Raw genomic sequence first — 15,507 nt, forward strand, 5'->3', positions numbered from 1 at the left:
ATTGTTTCTAGCAGGCATGTAACAGTTAAAACCTCAGAGATGGTGTAAGGTTTTTTTAAAATTTATTTTATCAGGACATTTCGATTCCCCCTCACCCCCACTGGAAAAAAAACATCGGATCCAAAATGCTCCCACTGGGCAGAGAGGCCCATTATCATTCTGTATGTGATAATTAGGGCAACATACAGAATGATAATGGGCCTGATAGCAATCTGTGCCAGGTCGAGGAGGGGCTGCTGCAGGCCACTAATCCCAGCAGGAGCACGAGCTGGCCCCTGCAGTGAGAGTTACAAGACTCTCAGGCTGCTTGCAGGGGGCGGCTGAAATTACGGACAAAAGGCGTCCGTGAAAGAAGTCTTCACGGACAACGGACAAGAGGCCCAAATTACGGGCAGTCCGTGAAATTTACGGACGGTTGGTCACCCTACCCAAAACACCCATTGGGCTCACGGGGCTTCAGCCCCCTTCTGTGTGTCAGCTCGGGCGGAGACAGCTTTGCGGGCTGGCGAGCATCTAATTGCAGCCGCACCCGAGTACTTAACAGGTCTTTAAAAGACCATTTACCGGTAAATTAGGCTTTTGTAGTGTGTTCATACCTTCTTACAGCCACTCTATGGTTGGGAGAATTAGCCCACCCCGAAATATTTTTCAGCCCCCCCGCCCCCCCCGAAATTTGGCTCTAGTTGCCCGCCTGAGTCAAGTCTGGTGTTTCGCCTCATCTTGGGTGCGTCATGTCAGGAAGTGGTGGCACTAAAGCAATTAGTAGCACTTACAAAGAAGGAGCTCAAATTCTATATTTAATAAAAACAGGACGACTGGTAAAATCGTTGACATTTGAGCTGCTCGTGAATTTCTCAGGCAGGGGTAAGTATGTGTAAAGAAAGGCAGAATAGAATACAAATTGCAGCACTTGGAGCGCGAGCCCTCCCTCCACGCCCACTCGGTGCCTCTGTTTCGGACATTATCTGCCTCGCACAGCAGCGCGAGGCCCGGCGTTGGCGCGCGGGACGGGTTCCAGGAAGGAATGTCCCAAACATCGGTGAGCAGGGCACGCAGATGGCGGAGATGGGAGCCGCGCATCGCTCACCCCGCCTCCTCCAATCCGAGGCGCGCCATGGAGCGGTGGGCGGGGCCTGAAGGTACAGAGCCGGGGCTGGAGCCCGGGCGCTGGATTCAGTTAGAATAGGAGGAGGCGTGGAGACGGGAGGCAGCCAGAGGTGCAGAGCACAGCGCACAGCCGACCATGGCATCCAAGTGCCCAAAATGCGACAAGACCGTCTATTTTGGTGAGCGCGCGCGATTTTTTTTATTCATCTCAGACAATGACTCCTATTATATTTTCCATTCAAAAATATGTACTTTTGCCTATGCCTGCTGTGCACCTGCCTCATTCTCCTGCAGGGCTGCCGACAAAGTGGACAGACCCCGCTATTTTAGTGTTCGAACCGCAGCCTGCCCCTCACATCCATCTTGTTTCACCACAAAAGAGGGATGCTCTTCTAATTGCCTTTCTCCGCTCGCTGCCTGCTCACGTTTCATCCCCCCGCTGTGCTTGTGGTGCTGAAGCTGCTGCTGGTGGCCGACTGCTTCCTTTACGAATCGTGCACAAAAAAAACACATTTCTGTCAAGGCGCCGCAATAGCTGCACGGTGTTTCCTATTTATTAATGGCAAGTTGTAGGAAGGAAATGCAGCGTTGATATGCATTGTTTTTTTGCCCTCCAGGATATTATGAAATCAGGACACAGCGAGGACAGGAGCCGGCAGCGTTGCTTGCTGCCAGCTGCCGGAGCCAAAGTCGGACACGAGTGCCATGGAAACGCCCTAGGCATGTCGGTGTACCATGGGCACTTATATAACCACTAATGTATGCACAGCGCGAGCTGGCATGTGGAACATTCCCACACTGTGTGCATGCCTGCTGCTAGTAAATATGCACTACAAATCCAGGCAGTCTGCCAGAAAGAGAACTGCATTAGAAATGCATTTTCAGACAGCTTCACAAAAGAGCCCCACATTGATTTCCGTCTGTTTGTTTTAACCAGGTTTGCTGATTTTCCAAGTAGTGTATGCACTCTCCGTTTCCCAATTCGGACTTTAGCCCCTTCCCTCTCCACTGGGGTCTCCCTGTAAGGCAGTAGACGAGTCACTCTGAAATGTGATGTTTCATCATATATTGGGTGACCAGGTGCCATGTGCACTGTGAAGAATGCATCCACCATCCTGCCTTGCATTTTACCCCAGGTTCCTTCTTAGAGAGGTGCACACGTGGATTTTCCTCGGTTCTTTAAAAACATCAATAATCATTTTAGTTGTGTCTCTTCGTGGTGATTCAAACACAGGGTGCATTTTAAACAACTCACCCTTAAACCCTCCACGCTTTTCCATGTGTTTACTGCAAGGCTCTTACTTGGGAACACAAGCCTGCCTTGGATACTTAATCACCATGAAACAGGTTACTTTGAAAGCCATTTTTTTCTGCAAGGATTGTGTATGTTTTTTTAGATTTCACGAGGATAAGCTCCTGCCAGCTTTCCTCTCATTGTAACTGATATCAAACTTCCTTCTACCCTGGAGACTCGCGCTGCCGGTTCTCTTCAGAGGTTGTGTGTGGCTGTGTGGGTACATACCTTCATTTCCTCCGGTATTCGGTCTTGTTTATTTATTGTGTAAGTGATGCGCCGTCGACTGTGAGTGGGAGTTCACAAACCCTTGAGAAGAATGGCTGGTTCGCATTCCTCTCCAGAGCATCCTTATTTAAGAAAACATCCAATACATCGTCCCAATGTCTAATAAGATTACCATCTCTCTCAGCCAATCTTCAAGGCTTCCCACCCTTGTTTGTTTTTTAGATTTTTGCTGCAAATGTTGTTTACCACATGCATTTTTCAGTTAACCTCTGACTTGCCAATAGGCACATGAACCTCAATCCAGTTGTGTTTTAGATTCCTTTTTTGGCAGGTGTACTTTATCAGAGGGTTGACGACGTAGGGTTGGAACTGTACTGCTGCACCACAAAAATGTTCTTTTTATTATTACAAAGGTGAGAAATAGTGCATATCTAGAGCATCTGACACTGGCTGTCAAACCTTCCTTTGACGTTTTTTGCAGTCAAAGAATATTCTTTAGACTGTTGCTTTGGCTTGGACATGTTTTTTTGAATTATGATATGGTATGTTGTGCACTTTTGGGCAGCATGCCCCAGTGAATGTGAGTTGGAGCACCAAAATAGGCCTCTCCCCGTACGCCATCTTCACAGGCCACATCCTGTATTTATCAAAGGTCAGAGGGGAAAACGAAGGCAAACTATCTGGTACTATCTGGTCTCAACTCTGTGGCTGACCAGGTTTAGGGAGATGGGGCGAAATATGTATTCTTGACAGAGCCATGAGTGGAGATAGGTAGTGGTTTGCAGCAACTTGAGTAGAAATAACAGAAGAGGTTGGTGCGAGAATAAAAATAAAAAAATGCAAAACTATGGGTCGTCATTGGGTGACTGCTGCGTTGCACAGCAGGTGAAACAAGACAAGGCAGGGAATCAGCGCAAGAAGTGGTAAAAGAGAGGAACCAATGGAACTGGCCAGCTATGGTATGGATGGCATACATAGGCAACATAAGAAAGCAGACATGCAGAGGATTGGAAGTGGGGAAAACTAGGATAGCCAGGTAGCATTATTGCAACTTTTAGACACATAGCTTTATCCAGAAATTGCAATAGGATTGTACCACAGCTGTGAACAAAGGTATCAAATGGTGGGCATGGCGGAGATATAGAGACGGTAAGGTAGTGGTAGGTGGAGAAAAGAGATCAAGGAGTAGGCTAAAGTAATTAGAGGTGGTAATCCACTACCACAGCTGTGGAGAAGGGGAGGCACCAGTGAGCATAGCAGAGATTTAGAGACAGGAAGGGAGTGGTGGGTGGAGAAAAAGAAGGTAACGGGTAGGGCTGTTGTGATTAGACAGGTTAATCTTGGATCAAAGTCAACATCTCAGCAGTGCATGGCTGCTCCACAGACTGACTCAACATTCAACATAAGTGCAGCATGGTCGATGTCAGCTCGTACCACTAAATCTACCTATCACTGCGCTAAGGTTCTTAGCTTCTTGTATAGCTTGACACTCTGCTTCAACACTCATGTGAGTTGGCAAGGAACGTGGGTAAAATGATCTATCTGTAAGAGATACTCGGCGTTGTGGGAGCGACCGTAAAGATCTTCTTGGAGTAATGGCAGAGTTAAAGCGGTGGGATCTCATGGAAGTTCAGCAACAAACATTTGATGGAAGGACTACTTTAATTTGTCTCTGCCACTTCCTGCATCCTAGTCCATCAGTCTTCATCCGCTGTGCCACTGTAGACAGAAACCAGTCAAATGCAAATCTGTATTGGTCCTACGCCAGTAGGAAGAGTACAGCCTGAATTGCTATTTCCCCGACTTTGGCACTCTAGACAGAAACCAGCCACATTCAAATTAGTATTGGTCATGATTCAATAGGAATAGCCCAGCTCAAACTGACAAGATTGGTCCACAATATCACAGCGTGCAAAAAACATTTTTGGGGCTACACCGGTCTTATGGTGCTCAGAATTGGTTTTGAGACTGGAGTTAGTTTGGTTGGGTATGTTTGAAAACGAGTGTGAAAGGAGCTGTGCGTGTTTATGTTTGAAGGATGGTAGTGTTACAGGAGAGTTTCAAGGAGTGCCCTAGTTTGATTTTTAAGGAGAATATTGGTGCACAGTCAATGACTGATGACCATGGTTTACAGATAGTTAAGTGTCAAAGAGAGCAGGTTGTTAATAGTGCATACAAGTTGATGAGGGTGAGGACAAAGTGAGGTATAATTTCAAGGTAAGTGGAGCTGTCAACAGAGTGAGACAGTGTGAGCAAGGTTTGTACCTATTCTTCAAGTTTGAAGTGGTCTTCTTATTCTTGTGCTATTTGCATAAAAGTGTTCGCATGTTGATTTTGAAAGTTATAATATTAGGTGACAGCCAGGGTGTGGGTGTGAGGCAGTGGGTCAGAAGTTGCATATGGATAACATGCATTGAAAGCTTGCTTTATACTAATGAATACAAGGTGCCGTGTCAGAGTCTGCTGTGGTGTGGTCATTGTGCAGTGTGAATCAGGTGTATGGGATGCTGGGAGGGAGTCTGTGAAGTGTTTTTATTTGGAAATTAGGATGTTAGTTGGGGAGGAGGTGCCAGGATGAAGTAGACTTGCATGTGCTGTGAGTTATGGTCAGACAGGAAGGGAAAATAGTTGGTTTAGATTTGATTAGAGCATGGCAGTGTGCTGAATGTCAGTATGAGGTAAGGGGTAAACGATTAGAAAGACATTAGGAGAATAGGACATGTTGCAGTTGATTATAAGTGTCAGGTTAAAGTCACCAAGAAAGATGATGGGCGTGGAAGGTTGAAGTGAGTCAAGAACAGTGTCTAGCTCAACAAAGAAGAGACTAATCATGTCAGATAGCTGGTGGGTATGCTCGCATTCAAGAGTGCCATGACTGAAATGTAGTGGAATTCAAACAAAGGGACAGGGTAGTATTTGTGGTGTGGTGGTCTTCAGTAACTTGTGGAGGAGAAAGCCCACTCCCCTCATTCATGGTTGTTGCTAGATGTTAGTGACAAAGTGGAGTGGTCAGTGTGGAGGGCTGCGGGTGTAGCTGAGTGCTTGCGTCACCTTGATGGCAGTAAAGTGTAATAGAGGGATGCAAGCGCTGAAAATGCTTACACCCAAAATACTTTGTGTGGGGTATTTGTGAAAGTAAGCTGTAGTGCATTCTGATCTTTTCACCACACAGAATAGTTAGCAGTGTTGGAGGTGAGACTCTATGGGAGGGATATAGAAAGAATACATGGTTTCACAGTGTAGTTTGCATTGAGCAAACATCAACTTTCTCCGGCCACTTGTGCTCACAGTGTGCAGTAGATTCCGATGCCCTTGCATGTATCCCTGGCAGAACTGTAATGAGGATGAAAAGGGTAATGTGCGAAGTATATAGGCGGATTGTAGGACTCTGGAGTCAGCCTCTCAGATCACATTAAACTGCGCAGGCAGGATCACACAGGCAATAGAGTTGAGAAGATCATACATTGTGTAAGTGTAGAATTGGAACTTGACCGAAGGGGTTCAGGCACAACATTTAGAGTGACAAAAAGGGGACTCAGTTGTTCCTTGGTGAAGAGTTATATGGTCAAGGAGGGAAGAAGGTTAATAGGAGGGTAGTGCTCAGTGGAGGGCTACCCTGGGCATCCCATTAGTTGGAATGAATGGCCTCACACACTCTTGCAAGTGTCATGCTTCATCATCGGCCGTTGCTCCTCGTTGGACAGGCGGTGCAATGTCCAACGGGCTCACCTCTAGGAGGGGCTCTTTGTCGGAGATCTTTTTTCCAACAGCCTGTGGGTGAAGTGCAAGTGAGGGGCCAGGTGAGGGGTGGATAGTGTAGGTGGGTGCGTTAAAATATAGCACGGGATACCGGAGATCAGTTTATTCTGGTGGTTCCCATACTATAAGTTAAAACCAGTGGGTAGCCTATGATCGCCAGAGGTTAGGTTCCGTATCACGATCTAGGACTACAAAGCGTTCTGTGAGGTCGACATGTTTCTCGCTTTTGCAATTATGCTGCGATTCTTCAGGACCTAATATAATTATACATCTATCACAAGGGAAGACCTAATAAAGTGTCAACCTATAAACATTATATTTTCTGTTGTACTACCTGGTTAAGACTGCTCTTGCCTAGAGGAGACAAAAGAGAGAGTTACCAAAATACACAGACAACAATTTCCCATTCTTGACCGTGAACACACTGTGGTTGTGTGAAGAGAAGTGACTCTGTGGCTGTGACATTCTGTGAGCAGTGACCGTTTAGTATCAACTTAATTCACGTATACCACATGTCACCTCTATCATAATTCAAATTAAAATAAGCTTAAAAATCAAATTAAAACATGATAGCAGCAGTTTCTTCATGGTGTCTACTTCGTAAAACCACTGTGGGTTACTTAGTTACTCACCTACAGGTCAAGGAGTACAGGTGTCAACAGTACCCGGTAGGTGTGACTTCAAGGGGGAGAGCCAATAGGGGTTTAATGGCTATAAGGGAGACAAAGGCACGTAATTCCAGTTTTGTCAGGGGTCCCCAAACGCCAAAACAACTCATGGTTCTAGAATTGGAGATGGTGTTTCTTTTGTGCTTAATGTTTCACGCTAATAGTATTAGACATGCCATTGTAGGGACACTCTTATACATTCATTCTTCCATTCGATAATATGCAGCTTGTTTGGTCAATGCATTCTCTAATTTATGCGGAGGCCTCAGTGTTGTTTTAGCCATGTTCTATTAAATGTTAGCTATGGTTACAGGATATAGGTAAAAACGTCCAAAGTGCAGCATTCACACACTTAGTTCTGTATGCATATGCCAGGGTCACCGATAGTGTGAAAGACACAACCGTGTGTTGGTTGTAATGTCGCCCGTTCCCTTCTATAGCTAGATTGGGGATTCAGAGGCAGTCGTGCTCGTGCATTATCGGTAAGGAAACGCCAGCACTAACTTCAGCAACGCCGGGCAAGCACACAAGTATCCTGGTGTCGGGGCGAGCGAAACAATCTCGCTGCGCTCCCAGCAGACGGTAAAACGCACGCGCCGCTCACTTACTTCTCGAAGCCTTGGTCAGAGCTAGTACGCCTACCCATCGCTACTGGTGTCCGGATAGTAACGGGTTCCCGGTACTCGAATGGTTATATCAGAAGTTTGGGGCGTCACCAGCGCGTCTGGTGTATCACGTGATTAGTGGTGCTAGCGTGGTCGCCATCTTAGAAGGTGCAGTCCAGGTGTATCAACGATTAACCAACCAGGGGTGCATCAAAATAAAGGGTGTTAGTACAATTACACTGTAAGCGAGGAGAGTCAACAGTGTAAAAGACAACTAGAGTTGTGGTCAGAACCCATTATATTGGACGTTGCCAAAGCGCCTGGTATATCGTGTGAAGACCGACGTTAGCATGAGCGCCATCTAGGAGAGGGGAATCAAACCCATTGAGTTTATAGACAATGATGGATTAATATGCATTCGTGTATATAACCCAATGGAACTCATCGTATATTAAGCAATATTTACAGAAGCATGGTCAGCGAGTGTCCCTTCATTGTGAATTGCACACTGTTCTTACAGTGGTCAATCAGACTATTGGAGCTGGTTCCAGACTAGACGTTGGTAAAGTCTAAAAAGGAGGTAGGATGCATACAGGAGGGCATGGGAATTTGAATCCACCATACCTAGGACATAGAGGAGTGGTATTGCATCAATGAAGTCATAGGCTGCTCCATGGGATATCCTCGTTGAGTCCCTGCTTATCTGAGGATAACCTATGTATCCACCGCTGTTCCTTTTGGAATAGATCCTGTTTTGATCTTTTATTGGGGATTTCAAGGATGAGCCACCTTATGGAGTCGGCAGTGTGGTTGTGTTCCAGAAAGTGTCGACACATCTTGGTGTTGGATTTCTTACATCGTATATTGCTTCGGTGTTCCGATATACGAATCTTGACCGGTCGGGTGGTCATACCCACATATTGTAATTCACAAGGGCACCTAATAAGGTAGATGCAATTGGAGGAGTTACAATTGGTAACTCCTCCAATTGCATCTACCTTATCTACCTTATTAGGTGCCCTTGTGAATTACAATATGTGGGCATGACCACCCGACCGGTCAAGATTCGTATATCGGAACACCGAAGCAATATACGATGTAAGAAATCCAACACCAAGATGTGTCGACACTTTCTGGAACACAACCACACTGCCGACTCCATAAGGTGGCTCATCCTTGAAATCCCCAATAAAAGATCAAAACAGGATCTATTCCAAAAGGAACAGCGGTGGATACATAGGTTATCCTCAGATAAGCAGGGACTCAACGAGGATATCCCATGGAGCAGCCTATGACTTCATTGATGCAATACCACTCCTCTATGTCCTAGGTATGGTGGATTCAAATTCCCATGCCCTCCTGTATGCATCCTACCTCCTTTTTAGGGCTCGCCTGCTGTGCACATGTGCACAGCTGGAAGCTCTATAGGGGCTTATCCAGTGTTTAACCACCACTGGCGATTCCACTGGCGATTCCTTTGAGTGCATGTGCTTTTTAGGTCATTGCGCAAGCGCAAGCCCTAAAAAGCGCGTGCACAATGCCACCAGCCGCCTGCCTGCCTGCCTCGCATTACCACATCAAAGGCAGCCCTCCCAGCGCATTTGTCACCACCTAATTATTCACGGCCGCCCGGCCGTACTTTCAGTTTCACGGCCGGAGGCCGTGTCTCCTTTTAAAACCTGTTTAACTTGTTTTGCTTGTTGTTATTCCAGCCAGCATGTCACGGTGCCTCCTGTGTTTCCTTGTCCCCGATGCCTTTCCCTCTGTGCGCTTGTGTCCATTAATCCTATGCTTCCGGAAGCATCTGCCTATTTGTAATTGTGCCCTACACCTTAAAGCAGTCGCCGTCCTTCGTCCCCCCGCTGCTTGGGTCCCATGATCTCAGGTCGCCTTTCCTCTTTGTCCTTTTGTTTCCTTCTGCCTATGCGGACTGGCTCCCCTGCCCCACCCTCTGCTCCGATTGTTCCTATGCTGCTTCGCACCTGTGGACCCCACTTTACTTCCTGGTCTTTATAGCGCCTACTCTCCATGCTCCATGACCGCCATTCTCTGTTCCCCTCTGCTATGCTCCCTGGCTCATGTTTTTTTTTTCTACTTATGTGCCTTATTCTTCTGGTCCGTGTACCCTTTGGACCCCCTGACGCTTTTACCCAAGTAGCACTACGTCACTTTTTGTCACAATTATCCATATTCTGTTTGCTTTTGAAGCCCTATAGCGCCTGGTCCTTGCCCCAAACCATTTTTCCCGCCGTGTGTCGCACTGTGCGCCCCCGAGGATGTCTGCACAGTGGCCGTCCTGGAGTGCCACTCTCTGCACACAGTGGCCTCATTAGCGCCTCGGAACTGGAGCCCCTCGTAGGGTTCGTTAGCAGCTCTGGTGCCCGTGCACACGGGCCCGGTAATTAGAGTGCCCCCGCCCCCGGGATTTCAACTGCACAGTGCACGGCTAATTGTATTCTGCCTGCAGCCACGCAGGCCTATTATAGATGCACAGCTCCCGCGAAGCCTGTATTTTGGGGAAACATGTTTGGTACATCAGGCTCCAAGTCTGGAAATGTGAGCATCCTTTATTTTGAGATATGGCCACAGCGTAGTGCAGAGCAGATGTGGCCATCGTCACTGCAAAGGTACACCAGTGCCCTCATTGCGAAGTATGCTCACATTTCGTTAACATGTGTTTACAGTGAATTGTGAAACTCATTGGAAGCTATGGCACACATCTCCCGCGCTGATCCGGCATCACATACCAGAGAAGGCCTTGCAGTGATCTGTGCGAACTCCATGAGTAGAACATGCTTCATTTAATTACACTGCGGTTTTGGCCGAATATGTGATGCAATGTGAGGCCCGGCACTAGCAGAAACGGCAGGCTGGTCACCCATGCCACAGCCCTTAAAGGGCAATCTCAGAAGCGGGCCTAGAAATGTATGAGGCAGGACAAATAGAATGATAGCAATGAAACTGCTGTAACTTTCAAGGAAGTGACATCATCTTTTGGCAATGTTCCATGAAACATCGCAAGGAATGTAGAACATTCTGGCTTAGTGTATTTTTCCACCAACTAATCTCACACACACACAAATACACATGCTCTCTCTCCCCTCATTTTGGGATTTAAACAAAGAAATAGTTTGGCCTGTTTTTTTGCAGTTTTATGTAAAGCAAATTCGACCCGAAGGTATTCGAGCGCTTCACACAAGCACCAGTTACATGACACAAGGACACATCCTTTTGTTTGAGGCTCGGGCAGTTTAGTGATTTGCCCACAATCAGATGATGATGAGCCGACGCCGAAACTCGAACAGGGTCTCCCAGTTCCAAATTCGGTAGATCTGGCCTTTAACCAATGCTCACATCCTTGCCCCTTGTTCCCTTAATTGTCACAGAACTGTTTGTACGACTTTAAATAGTTTCACTCTTGATTTGCTTTTTATTTGTGTATTTGGAAACGAGATTTGCTCATAGGTTACTCCGGATAATGTGGCTTTTTCTAAGAATGTATTTTCATCTTTCTACAGAACTATCAATTGAGGAATTTGAGCGTGTGAAAGAGTGTAATTAACTCTGCCACACACACACATAACCAAACACACACAACCACAAACACACAACCCCACACACACAACCCCCCCACACACAAACCCGCATGCACACACACACACCCACACACAACGTCCCCATACACACAACCCCCCCACACACAACCCCCCACACACACACAACCCCAGACACACACAATCCCACACAACTCCACTCACACACACAACCCCCCCCACACACACAACCCCACACACACACAACTCCACACACAACCCCCCCACACACACCCCCACACACACAACCCCACCAAACACACAAACCCCCACATGCACAACCCCACACACACACAACCACACACACAGACACAACCCCACACACAACCCCCCACACACAACCCCATACACAACCCCCCCACACACACAACACCCCCACACACACAAACCCCCCAAACACAACCCCACACACAAACCCCCCACACACACAACCCCAGACACACACACAACCCCACACAACTCTACACACACACACACACAACCCCACACACAACCCCACACACAACCCCCCACACACACAACGCCCCACACACACACCCCCACACACACAACACCACACACACACACACCCCCCACACATACAACCACACACACACAAACCACACACACACAACCACAAGCACACACACAAGCAAGCACACAACCACACTCAACCACACAACCACACACACAACCCCACAACCACACACAAAACCCCACAACCACACACACAACCCCAAACACTACACACACACAACCCCAAACACACCACACACACAACCACACACACAACCACACACAACCACACACACATCTATCTATCTATCTATCTATCTATCTATCTATCTATCTATCTATCTATCTATCTATCTATCGCCCTCACTCTATCTATCGCCCTCACTCTATCTTATCTATCCATCTACCTATCTATCTATCGCCCTCACCCTATCTATCGTCCTCACTCTATCTGTCTATCTATCTATCTCCCACATTTTATCTTTCTATCTGTCTATCTATCTATCTATCTATCTATCTGTCTATCTATCTATCTATCTATCTATCTATCTATCTATCTATCTATCTATCTATCTATCTATCTATCTATCTATCTATCTATCTATCTATCTATCTATCTATCTATCTATCTATCTATCTATCTATCTATCTATCTATCTATCTATCTATCTATCTATCTATCTATCTATCTATCTATCTATCTATCTATCTATCTATCTATCTATCTATCTATCTATCTCTCTATCTACCGCCCTCACTCTATCTGTCTATCGCCCTCACTCTATCTAACTATTGCACTCACTCTATCTATCTGTCTATCACCCTCTATCTATCTATCTATCTATCTATCTATCTATCTATCTATCTATCTATCTATCTATCTATCTATCTATCTATCTATCGCCCTCACTCTATCTAGCTAGCTATCACCCTCACTCTATCTATCTATCTATCCATCTATCTATCTATCTATCACCCTAACTCTATCTATCGTTCTCACTCTATCTGTCTATCTATCGCCCTCACTCTATCTATCGCCCTCGCTCTATCTATCTATCGATTTATCTATCGCTATCTATCTATCTATCTATCTATCGCCCTCACTCTATCTATCTATTTATCTATCACCCTCACTCTATCTATCTATTTATCTATCACCCTCACTCTATCTATCTATCGCCCTCACTCTCTATCTATGTATCTATAGCCCTCACTATCTATCTATCGCCCTTACTCTATCTCTCTATCTATCTATCGCCCTCACTCTATCTCTCTATCTATCTATCGCCCTCACTCTAGCTATCTATTGCCCTCACTCTATCTATCGCTCTTACTCTATCTCACTAGCTATCTATCTATCGCCTCACTATATCTATCTATCGCCCTCACTCTATTTATCTATCTATCTATCGCCCTCACTCTATCTATCGCCCTCACTCTATCGCCCTCACTCACTCTATCTGTCTATCTATCGCACTCACTCTATCTATCGCCATCACTCTATCTATCGATCGCCCTCACTCTATTTATCTGTATATCTATCTATCGCCCTCACTCTATCTATCGCATCACCACAGAATCACTCAGCACCACCACAGCATCACTCAGGGGCACCACAACATCACTATGCGTTACCTCAGCATCACTCGTTGCCACCACAACATCACTCAGCGCCACCGCAGCATCAATCTGTGCAACCATTCAACAACAACTAGTTCAAATATGTTCTCTCAATGTTTCAAGCTTTATTACAAATGTCACAAAAAGATGTTAATATTTCACTTCTGTTCTTGGATTTTCGTCACAATAAAATACACTGAACATAATCTTCACAAAAGTTATTTACAAAAGTTTAAGCTATTGCCATTATATATTACAATAACTTTTATTTAAGAATAAAATAAAATAAAAGCCATTGTTATTTGTAATATCATTACATCTAAGTCACGTAAATACAACACATATTGCATTACAAATGCTATAGGTGTCACATTTGCGAAAGTTATAACTATTGGCATTGTACATGACAAAGCTATTAATTTTGCTATTTTCAAAACCAACACATAAATAAAAAATGTGTCATTTACAATACCAATAGCTCAAACTTTACTAATGCGAGACCTATTGCATTGCAAATGCTTGTTAGACTTTACCAACGTCTAGTCTGGAACCAGCTCCAATAGTCTGATTGACCACTGTAAGAACAGTGTGCAATTCACAATGAAGGGACACTCGCTGACCATGCTTCTGTAAATATTGCTTAATATACGATGAGTTCCATTGGGTTATATACACAAATGCATATTAATCCATCATGGTCTATAAACTCAATGGGTTTGATTCCCCTCTCCAAGATGGCGCTCATGCTAACGTCGGTCTTCACACGATATACCAGGCGCTTTGGCAACGTCCAATATAATGGGTTCTGACCACAACTCTAGTTGTCTTTTACACTGTTGACTCTCCTCGCTTACAGTGTAATTGTACTAACACCCTTTATTTTGATGCACCCCTGATTGGTTAATCGTTGATACACCTGGACTGCACCTTCTAAGATGGCGACCACGCTAGCACCACTAATCACGTGATACACCAGACGCGCTGGTGACGCCCCAAACTTCCGATATAACCATTAGAGTACCGGGAACCCGTTACTATCCGGACACCGGTAGCGATGGGTAGGCGTACTAGCTCTGACCAAGGCTTCGAGAAGTAAGTGAGCGGCGTGTGCGTTTTACCGTCTGCTGGGAGCGCAGCGAGATTGTTTCGCTCGCCCCGACACCAGGATACTTGTGTGCTTGCCCGGCGTTGCTGAAGTTAGTGCTGGCGTTTCCTTACCGATAACGCACGAGCACGACTGCCTCTGAATCCCCAATCTAGCTATAGAAGGGAACGGGCGACATTACAACCAACACACGGTTGTGTCTTTCACACTATCGGTGACCCTGGCATATGCATACAGAACTAAGTGTGTGAATGCTGCACTTTGGACGTTTTTACCTATATCCTGTAACCATAGCTAACATTTAATAGAACATGGCTAAAACAACACTGAGGCCTCCGCATAAATTAGAGAATGCATTGACCAAACAAGCTGCATATTATCGAATGGAAGAATGAATGTATAAGAGTGTCCCTACAATGGCATGTCTAATACTATTAGCGTGAAACATTAAGCACAAAAGAAACACCATCTCCAATTCTAGAACCATGAGTTGTTTTGGCGTTTGGGGACCCCTGACAAAACTGGAATTACGTGCCTTTGTCTCCCTTATAGCCATTAAACCCCTATTGGCTCTCCCCCTTGAAGTCACACCTACCGGGTACTGTTGACACCTGTACTCCTTGACCTGTAGGTGAGTAACTAAGTAACCCACAGTGGTTTTACGAAGTAGACACCATGAAGAAACTGCTGCTATCATGTTTTAATTTGATTTTTAAGCTTATTTTAATTTGAATTATGATAGAGGTGACATGTGGTATACGTGAATTAAGTTGATACTAAACGGTCACTGCTCACAGAATGTCACAGCCACAGAGTCACTTCTCTTCACACAACCACAGTGTGTTCACGGTCAAGAATGGGAAATTGTTGTCTGTGTATTTTGGTAACTCTCTCTTTTGTCTCCTCTAGGCAAGAGCAGTCTTAACCAGGTAGTACAACAGAAAATATAATGTTTATAGGTTGACACTTTATTAGGTCTTCCCTTGTGATAGATGTATAATTATATTAGGTCCTGAAGAATCGCAGCATAATT

The 15,507-nt window shown here is 45.5% G+C and overlaps 1 protein-coding gene across 1 annotated transcript in view; it reads left to right on the top strand.

Annotated features, from left to right (window-relative positions):
• Positions 1-1,163: 1,163 nt before the first annotated feature.
• CRIP2 (cysteine rich protein 2) overlaps positions 1,164-15,507 on the top strand; it is a 295,696-nt gene continuing 281,352 nt past the window's right edge. The window contains exon 1 of the mRNA XM_078659569.1: positions 1,164-1,286. Within this exon, the coding sequence (XP_078515695.1) occupies positions 1,244-1,286 (43 nt within the window). The 5' untranslated portion in view covers positions 1,164-1,243. The remainder of the gene's footprint in view (positions 1,287-15,507) is intronic.

This window comes from Lissotriton helveticus, chromosome 9, assembly GCF_964261635.1.
Source record: "Lissotriton helveticus chromosome 9, aLisHel1.1, whole genome shotgun sequence".
NCBI lineage: Eukaryota > Metazoa > Chordata > Amphibia > Caudata > Salamandridae > Lissotriton > Lissotriton helveticus.